Source organism: Argopecten irradians, chromosome 6 (assembly GCF_041381155.1).
Source record: "Argopecten irradians isolate NY chromosome 6, Ai_NY, whole genome shotgun sequence".
NCBI lineage: Eukaryota > Metazoa > Mollusca > Bivalvia > Pectinida > Pectinidae > Argopecten > Argopecten irradians.
The window spans coordinates 37,586,777-37,597,299 of record NC_091139.1 but is presented as its reverse complement, the minus strand read 5'-3'; the positions used below and the strand labels follow the sequence as shown (position 1 = coordinate 37,597,299).

The 10,523-nt window shown below is 34.7% G+C and overlaps 1 protein-coding gene across 1 annotated transcript; it reads right to left on the bottom strand.

The window, feature by feature from the left end:
* Positions 1–749: 749 nt before the first annotated feature.
* LOC138325800 (glutaryl-CoA dehydrogenase, mitochondrial-like) lies at positions 750–10,439 on the bottom strand. Its single transcript, XM_069271711.1, has 11 exons — positions 10,253–10,439; positions 8,464–8,493; positions 7,683–7,817; positions 5,940–6,063; positions 5,223–5,332; positions 4,009–4,138; positions 3,585–3,807; positions 3,203–3,306; positions 2,834–2,959; positions 2,498–2,658; positions 750–2,141 (listed from the first exon to the last, which is right to left on the bottom strand). The coding sequence occupies exons 1-11, from the start codon at positions 10,332–10,334 to the stop codon at positions 2,068–2,070; spliced, it is 1,299 nt and encodes a 432-aa protein (XP_069127812.1). The 5' UTR covers positions 10,335–10,439; the 3' UTR covers positions 750–2,067.
* Positions 10,440–10,523: the final 84 nt, after the last annotated feature.

Here is a 10,523-nt window from a genome sequence, read left to right as displayed (position 1 = left end):
AATACCTTTTTTTAGCGATGGAGTATCTGTAACAGCCAAGTTCATTTAAGGACATGCCAAAGTTAGGAGGTGGAGGAAAGCTGGAGTACAAGGAGAAAAAAGACTGACCTACAGTCAATACTTAGCAACTGTCCCAGCTGAGATTCGAACTTGAAACCCAGGGGTGGTCTTATGGGAATACATGGAGACATTTTAAGCACATGGCCATGACCAGAAGACAAAGTGAATACATCGAGACATTTTAAGCACATGGCCATGACCAGAAGACAAAGTGAATACATCGAGACATTTTAAGCACATGGCCATGACCAGAAGACAAAGTGAATACATCGAGACATTTTAAGCACATGGCCATGACCAGAAGACAAAGTGAATACATCGAGACATTTTAAGCACATGGCCATGACCAGAAGACAAAGTGAATACATCGAGACATTTTAAGCACATGGCCATGACCAGAAGACAAAGTGAATACATCGAGACATTTTAAGCACATGGCCATGACCAGAAGACAAAGTGAATACATCGAGACATTTTAAGCACATGGCCATGACCAGAAGACAAAGTGAATACATCGAGACATTTTAAGCACATGGCCATGACCAGAAGACAAAGTGAATACATCGAGACATTTTAAGCACATGGCCATGACCAGAAGACAAAGTCATCAACCATTGCTAGGGATTTATTTCACACACTATCAAAATGATAGGTGATAACTGATACAAAAAATTTAAACAAATGTAGATAAAAAAATTATTTATTTTTTAAATGTTATCTCTCCTTTGATTTAATGCTTGAAGTGATGCACATTAAACTACTGACTTCAATTTTTATTTTTCTCACACATTGTAACAGTATACAAATCACAAAAATATAATATACTCAAAAACATGTAGTGTGCTTCTAGTTCCATATTCCTATGACTAGTCAAGGCATTTAAACCTATTTATGACTAAATGATAAAATATGCTAATATTTTTTTTAGCATATGTTTCCATACCTAAACCAAATATCTTGATAATATATTAAAAGTTGACAGTGAAAGTTTAATTATATTCAATCCATTATATCAGATCTCCCGTCCATGACATATATTTGTACCTATACCTATATCTTATTTTTAGCCGGAGTCATTTAAGGATTGACCTCCCATGTATACATATATAGTGTATTGCATGTGTGAATTACCGGGTATGCACATTTTTGGGAGATTACAGTACCACATATGTTCAGAAGCACATCAACATGAATGTAAATGTAAAATGTAGTTTGCACATCCATGAGTGTAAAACTAGACTGAATAGGAATTACTGTCATCACAGATGTTGTTTTAGATCTTATTTAACTTCCACTGTCAACTACATGAATTATAATATCTATTGACAACATGATTTTTACATCAACAATGTTGCACCACTGTACAAATATATTTCTCTCAATACTTTCACTCCCCCTTGCATCCTAGCTTTACTAACACCATACACTGAAAGTTTATCTTCATTAAACAAACCTTGATCAAAGAGAAAATATCACAGCAATTCTGTATAATGTAACATAATTATGGAAAGACATATTTCATATGATTTACATAATTTTCACAACATCATTAATTCACTTCTAAAACATCTTCGCGTCCCCAAGAGTAATTCTGTGCAAGTCTATTGCAAAAATGAGTATTAACTACCTTCTTGTTAGAATACGATATTCCTATTTTGAATCATTAACAATATCAATTTTGCTTGCAAACTATTTCCAAATCAATTAGGCATTTTGCATAAAAAAGCGAAATCACTGTAGAAGAATTTTCTAAATGTACATTCCTAGTATCATCGCCACAAGCTTTGAAATTGACAACCTCATTACAAAGCATAACATTGCAGGTCATATATATATTACAAAGAGAACATTTCTGAAATCATGCATGTTTTGAGTAAGTCTTTTTTTAGTGCTGTATGCAAAACACTTTAATTATGATTCAACCAGATTCAGTTTCACAGTAAGTTAATTTGATATTTGCTGGAGAAATGCTGCTGATTAAATAAAGTCTATCAACACAAGCTCTCCTCAGTTGTCTGAAGTAAATGCCTGGATCCCAGTGATGGCTCGACCCAGTATCAGAGCGTGGATGTCATGGGTACCTGAAACAGTCGTACAACTCATTCATCCCTAGTTTGATTCTTTTTCTATGACAAGAACAGTCAATTATGAAATTATAAGAGTGAAGAAGTTATGCTGCAGAAGTAAAACCAAAAACAAGAAGAAAACACTGATTTTAAGCAAATGAGAGAAATTGATTTCAAATTAAATTTACAGAAATAAAAGAAAAAGGAAATTGTATAAAACACTGTTTAGGACAGAAAAGGTGAAATAAATTTAGTTAATATAGAATTAAAATATTTGCGTAGAACCTAAAAACATAAAGTATTGGTACAGCTCCTGAGGACGTATAAAACCGTTCTATGAAATATGAACTAAGAATTACTCTCTAGCATACCTTCGTATGTGTTGACAGCCTCTAGATTCATGACGTGACGGATGACGTGGTACTCATCACTGATTCCGTTTCCTCCCAACATGTCACGGGCTGTACGAGCAATATCTAATGATTTACCACAGGAGTTCCTCTTCAACAATGAGATCATCTCTGGAGTGATTCTACAAAATAGACATCTTCATTAGTGTGGAGTTTTGAAATTATAAGGTGGCCGGTACTCAAAATAAAGACATGCTCTAAATATTCCAGAAAAATAGTGTCTATAATAAATCAAATCTTACAGGTAATTGCTATTAAACTGCTTGACTAACAATGATTGTGTCTGGATAAACTTACAGTCCTTTGTCCTTTAATCTGCCTGCCTGTACACAGGACTGAAGACCAAGAGTGATTTCTGTTAACATGTCTGCCATTTTCTTCTGCATAAGTTGGTTTTTGGCAAGAGGTTTTCCAAATTGTATCCTGAAATGGAAATAGGAAGGAGTATAAAGAGCTAAAGATTTCAGTAAAAAAAAAATCCATATTTTATTAGTTATTTTAATGAAATGAGAGATTACTCCTGAAAATTGTTTTCTTTCATTATTTTGAATTCTAATGTGAATTATATCTATTTACTTGATTTCACCATTACATAATACAGATACAGATATAAAGATCTGACAGGTGTTAAATTAAATGTTAAGAAACATTATAATTGTAACATACCTGTCCATTGTGTATTGTCGAGCTGCATCTAGACAGAACTCAGCAGCTCCCAGAGTTCCCCACGCAATACCGTATCTAGCATTATTCAAACAACCAAATGGGCCCTGGAAAAAAATGGCATGCTTCTTACATAGTGCACATAACCAAATTTAACTTGTCTTATGAAATTGACCAATACAACAACAATACGATAAAGTATCACCTCAATGTTTACAGCAAAATCATCCAATCTAGAAATTTAGCTTTACAAGGATGAATTATACAATTTTAAATGTATTACCTGGTACCTTAAGCTTCCAATGTACTGCATTACTGATTTAATACATTGAAACATTAACAGCTTTACTATATTTATTGATTTCTAGAAGAAGACAGTACTTACCCCCAGGCCTGACACATTGGGAAGCATATTCTCCTCTGGCACCTCAACATCATCCATGGAAATCTGTCCTGTTATACTGGCCCGAAGGGAGAACTTGCCCTCAATCACAGGCGCTGTTAGTCCCGCCATTCCTTTCTCTAGGATAAATCCTCTGATTCTGTTATTGTCTCTGTCACACTTGCCCCACACAACGAAAACATCCGCAATTGGTGAATTAGTTATCCTAAAATAGAAACTCACAATGAAAACATCAGCAATTGGTGAATTAGTTATCCTAAAACACACAGCGACTGGACAACTAATAGCAACCAAAACAAGAAACACTTTTATTGCTTGAGTACAGTTGACCAAGCATACTGTTATTTTACTGCTAAATTGATTACTGGATTTTGATAAATCATTCAGAAAATGTCTCGGTTTTTACCATGACTTGCTGCCAGACAGCCTGAAGGTTTTAGTAGCAGTATCATATTTAGCTTTGGTTTCCATAGAGGCTGGATCACTCCCGTGGTTTGGCTCAGTCAGACCGAAACACCCAATTAACTCTCCTTTTGCTGTAAAGTCATGTAAAACAAAAGACAGTTACAAGTAGATATGTATTGATTACACACTATAAGGCTCTATACATTCAAAACCACAATATGACATTATATAAGACATTGATAATGAATTTGTTTTCTACTTGGATCAATTTTGGGAGAGCACAAGTCTAATTATCGGAATCATAGATCTGTACATGGTCTAGACACTACATTCCATTAGAAAAACAATGGTATCAGTATCTTTGTATTGTAAGAGAGATAAAATATGTTATCAATAGCAATGGTGTGTATCTCATTTTGGCTTTTATGATAAGGGCTAAATAAAGAGGTGTACAAATTTATATTAATATTCAAAATATTTTAAACTCTTATTAAAGGGACAATTCACCCAGACTAATTCTTTTACATAACCAAGAAGCAAAATATGGCATAAATGTATTGTTCTATATTTCTTATGAAACATAACATAAAATACTGACAAATTCCACGTCATTGATTAGTATTTTAATTGATACCGTTGTAATTACAAATTGTTGATCAATACGATTAAGCAGGTATATACGCTGTACCAAAACCGAGCCAAAGTCAAGCACGTTAACAAATGAACTACATAACCACTGAGGAGGTGATAAAATGATTTTTTAGGCAAGACAATTCACCTAATAAGGTAAACACACTACTGTCAGAGCGATTTTAACAGTTCTAGACAAAAGTAGCATTACTCTAAGAGCAAGGGACAGGGTTCGGCATACAAGATGTTCGACCACAATGTGTAATGGCGGACAGCGAGCGAGTTTGAACATTTCGCACGCCGACTGATCTAATTTCCATTAGAACTGGTTTTTTCAGATACATGTACAAATTTTAATGTTCTCTTGAATTGTCCCTTTAATATTTCTGCAACGACTTAATTTCTCATTTTCATATCTAACGTCTTTTTCAAGGCAACCAATTCCACAATTTTGACATTTGGTTCTTACAGTTTTGCAGTAATTAATGTTTGCAATATCTAATCATCTGTGAAATTTACAGAAATCACACGCAAAAATAAATTGGTTAACAGTAATTGATTCATCTTCTATTTTTTCAGCCATACCTAATTTAGGTAAGTATTTTTGTTTCTGCTCCTCTGAACCATAAGTATAGATAGGGTGCATTACGAGTGAGGACTGTACACTCATTGCTGATCTGTAGCCACTGTCCACTCTACAAAATAAAAGGTTTGCTAAATCTAGTAATTACTGATAAATAATTAAATATTTATCCTTTTGTAATTCTTTATACCAGTATCTTATTTACAAAATACAAATTAAATATATGTCTGAATCACTAAAATCACAAGAAGCTTATCAGCTGTAACATATACAAGAGTTCTGACAAATATTTATTCATATAATTTGATATTGATCGATTCTGCCCTCACAGAATCTTTTATTAATTTCGAGTCATTACTTTTTAGGTCATAAACAATCAGCCTTGATGTCACATTACATCTACAAGTGCATATATAGTTTCATAAAAAAAATCAATTAAAACTTTTTCCAGTTAATATTCACAGGTTCTGGAGACCATAAACAACAAAGGGCAATCTATTTTGCCTGTAATAATTGGCCCAAGATTTGAAAATTTAAATATTAATCAGCATAATAGGTTAATCAAATTTCATTCTTACTGGCACTTTGTTAAAATTCAAAATTTAGTGACATTTGATGGCTGATGATTATAATGTGAAGAAGTCATTACAACCCTGTGTCCCAGGCTATATACATATATTGCTGAATCAAAAGTAGTTGTAGTTCACACAGATACATACCTCTCCAGTTCTCTGGCTATCAACCCATACGCTACAGAAGACACACCAGCACAACCATATCCCTGTATAGTGGGTCCCAGGACCCCAAGCTCTCCCATCTCTGGAATCATCTCTTTGTGGAAGTCTGAAATGAAAACTCAGTTGTGAGTATATTTCTTGACAGTCCTTTCAAGAAATCTTTTATAAACTAAATGACCAGGTTTAAAGCATGTTAATTAGCTGACCAAATTTCATGTACACTGATACATAGGTGACACCCTTATATCCCTACGGCCTAATAGTCCGAAGGCACTGCTGATCTGACAATTTCTATGGACGGCAAGTTGTTATTTCTTCATGGAGCATTGCAAGGTCAAAATAATATAAATGAAAAAAAAAAAAACAATAATGTAAGAAGTTTATATGATATATTTTATAAGATATCTCACTAGCATACTTTCTATGAATTATCTTACAAACATACAAGCTTTAAAAAACATACATGTATTTAACAACTTATTGCGTTCCCCTTGTTTTAAATTTTTTGCGTTTCTTCGTATCAAATCTATAGTCACATACATGTAAGTATACCTTAATAAATTTACAACAAATCTTTTGCATCAAAACCGTAATAAACCCCCTTTCTTTGACTTGTTTTTTTAAAATTCGCAACATTTCGTTGTTTATTATCTTTTGTCGTATCAAATCTATAGTCACATACATGTAAGTATACCTTAATAAATTTACAACAAATCTTTTGCATCAAAACCGTAATAAACGTTTGTTTCATTTCGAGTACTGATCGCATATAATTTCCAGTTATATTATCTATTTTCGGACTATTGGGCCTTCGGAATTGGGCCCTCAGACTAACGGGCCTTAGGACTAAAGGGCCTTCGGACTATTTGGCCGTAGGGATATAAGGCGGATACATACATGTTTGCATTTCATTGTAAAGATAATATTCTCCTGGTAGATTGATAGCTAACAGATATCGCTGCAACTGCTAGATTCGTTACAGCCCAAATAACAATTGACCTTTTTGAATTTGCAGTCAGCCATCTTGTTGAAAGATCGGTCCCAAAATGCAATTTACAAAACTATGGCCTCAGGGGAACCTACGTATGAAATTTGAGAAAGATCCCTTAAGTACTTTCTGAGAAATAGCAGTAACAAACTTAAACTATCAAAATCCAAGATGGCCACCGGTCACCCATCTTGTTGACAGATCGGTCCCAAAATGCATTATACACAACCAGGGTCCTAGGGGAACATACATTTGAAATTTGAGAAAGATCCCTTCAGTACTTTCTGAGAAATAGCAGTAACAAACTTAAACTATCAAAATCCAAGATGGCCGCCAGTCACCCATCTTGTTGACAGATCGGTCCCAAAAATGCATTATACACAACCAGGGTCATAGGGGAACAAATATATGAAATTTGAGAAAGATCCCTTCGATACTCTCTGAGAAATAGCGGTAACAAACTTTAACTATCAAAATCCAAGATGGCTGCCGGTCGCCCATCTTGTTGACCGATCAGGCCCAAAATGCAATATGCACAACTATGGCCCCAGGGCAATCTATGTAGGAAATTTTAAAAAGATCCCTTTTGTTCTTTCTGAGAAATAGCGGTAACAAGAATTGTTAACGGATGGACCACGGACGAAAGGCGATTTGAATAGCCAACCATCTGATGATGGTGGGCTAAAAATGTACACATCATGAGCTCTGTAGGTAAGATTTACCACAATGTTACATACGTTCATGTCTGTTGGCCATTAGAACCCTTGGCATTAGTTTTTCCTGGCAGTAGGATCTGAACTGGTCTCGTACCATTATCTCTTCCTCAGTCAGTAAACTTTCCAAGTTCAGGGCATCTCGCCAATCGAATGAAGCTATAAAATGAAATATTTTTACATCATTGATTTCATAATAATGATTATGAGCATGGGTGACTTAAGCTTTAGGAGATTACAAACATACTGATTCATTTATAAATACCGAGTTCACTTTAAATTATCTTTAATACAAGAGGCGGCCTATAATCACTCACCTGGCATGTTACGACAAACCCAGCAATGGTATATATAGCCTAGGTGATGTGTTCATCTGATCTCCTCAAACAATAATCCCTAGAGTACTCACATGACCCAGAACCTTGATGGCAATTAATTCAATTACCAGGTAACCAGATTTTTATATATAGTCGCCTTTTATACAAAATTGGTTCCTTTTCAATCAATGATGTTGTACACCAAATATGGACCAAATCCTTTCATTCCTACAAGAAAAAGATTTTTTTCCAGCCCCTGACAGACACAGAATCATGGAATAAGCTGAACCACCCCTTTGGGCCAGGTGAGCTAAAACCTATAATAAATCAAAGCTTTGAAAATGATTTTCAGAAAAATAATTATTCACTTATACATGGTTTTTCCCTTTTCACTCTCTCTCTCAGATTCACTGTGTATGTAATTAATGATGAGTGACATACAAGCCTATCATTTACATCTCTTTTTGTTTTTTAAAATTTAAGCATACCTTTCTGGGACTTCTGTTCTTGTGGTGGTGCTGTGATCATGTTAAAGAAATTATGCAAAGTTTAAAAATTTAAGAAAACAGCATATTGGTTGCTATGTTTTCAGACAGTAAACCTTTACATTACCAAAACTAAATCATATGTAATGGGAGAGGAGAAAATGTAGCGGCCAGATAGGGACTTGAATCCAGGACCTTCGAACAATCAATCGGATGCTCTACTGATTGAGCCTCCTGGTTACAAACGATTGGCCCAGTCTAATTCTGTGGCCTCCAAGCTTCAATCTCTAAGTCTTCACCCCCGATGACATAACAACTCAGAAGTTCCCATATACACAGCCTAAACATATATTTTCTAATGCTTGAAACAGAGGTTGGCAAACTTGCTAATTGTGTTTAAAGTTGTATTGCTGCTAATTTCACTGTAACGATATGTAACTTAAACATTTTATATTTAAACATTGACATGTAACTTGATGATTTAGCTCCCCAAAAGCATATGTCAGCCTATAAGAGAGCCGAAATCTAGGAATCATATATTCCTGGTTTTGAATAAAGCGCCTTCAATCACCGCCATGTTCAGTGACTTCATGTTTTGTCGGATTCCGTATCGTATCACGTGACTGACGTTCGACACGACCTGCACGTGGTGAGCCAGGTAACTAGCGTAAGCACACATGTGTTTGTTTACTTTTCCTTCTGGCTTACATGAGCAAATCATGCTGGTATATGTCCACAAATTAATTTTTGAAACATCCAATTTACACATTACCGTAAAATATTGTGTATATCAAATATTGTAATGTGCGAGCATTATTTTCTTTGTAGATAGAGTCTGATGAGGTCGACCACATGTTTTGTTTATGAAAAATTGTTGATATTTTCTCTTGGTTTCACAACTCTCGTTTTACTTCGAGATTGTCGCGACGATGTTCGGAAGAATTCGGAATGATTCGGCATCTTTCGAGCCTATTTTTCACGTGTACACGTTAAAAAGATTTTTTACTTTTATAATTAAAGATACTTCCAGTGCTGCAACTTTATAAAAAATGGTAAAATTAGAAAGTTTAAATCTCAGGCAGACGGAGAAAAATATGTATAACACTTAAACTGTTTTCACTATGACAAAAAGAGCGAAAGTTATAGACCATACAACTTTAACAGGAGAAGGGGAAATGTGGCAACCAGACCAGCACTCAAACCCAGGAGCTCCAAACAGTTTCACTAGCCTGATGTTCTACTGATTTATCTACCTGGTCATTCAGATGATCGACCCAATCTAATTCCGCTAACACATGTAGGCTAACACTTACATGTAAGTTATGCTTAGGGTAATCGTGAAGAAGTTCGTTGGATATATTTTTATTTAAAAATGGCATAATCTTAAATGCTGGAAGCATACTGCCAAATGCTTCAAATTAATGAACATGCCTTAAGGTATTCATTCACATGAATAAGTTGGCTGTTTTAGTTTAGATTATGTAACACGATTTACATGACCTCAAATTATATAACGTTAATATAACTAGTTACTTTTTTTAATGATTGACATATAAGTCACATATGACGTATAAAGTAATAGCGAGTATATATCAATTCTAAGTCATATCTATCCTTTGTATTGCTTCTTTTTGTCAAGGTATTTCTCACTGTTTCCCTAAACTTGGGATACATACAGTAGGCATAACACTAGGCCTATATTTTAGTACACTACCAACTGATATGTGGCTTTTTATGCAGTGTCAACGGTGAATAAAACGTTAATTATTTTGACACTAAACCAAAAGGATACGAGCTGCAGATTGTGCTCTACATGATGTACAGAAAGCCTGTATCCTCCCGAATTTCACAGATCTTAGTCCACGGAGTGCCATGATTATACAAAATGGTCAATGTTGTTGTGGAATAACCTTTTTAGCTGTCTGCTGTTGCAAAACCATCAGATGACCTTCACCTGAAATGGAGGAGTGTCCCGGTTTTCCGCGGCAAATATTTATAGGAATTTTAATCCTAAATCCTAAAACGAGTTTTATAATTATAAGAAATAAATATTTAATATAAGT

What these genes read in the sequence shown, in the direction of transcription:
- LOC138325800 (XM_069271711.1), bottom strand. Translation starts at nt 10,334, where the DNA reads ATGGCACTCCGTGGACTAAGATCTGTGAAATTCGGGAGGATACAGGCT. An exon ending in AGAACAGAAGTCCCAGAAAG is followed by an intron (nt 7,818 to 8,463) that starts GTATGCTTAAAT and finishes TTCATTTTATAG; the next exon opens with CTTCATTCGATTGGCGAGAT. An exon ending in CTGTCTGGCAGCAAGTCATG is followed by an intron (nt 3,808 to 4,008) that starts GTAAAAACCGAG and finishes TTTCTATTTTAG; the next exon opens with GATAACTAATTCACCAATTG.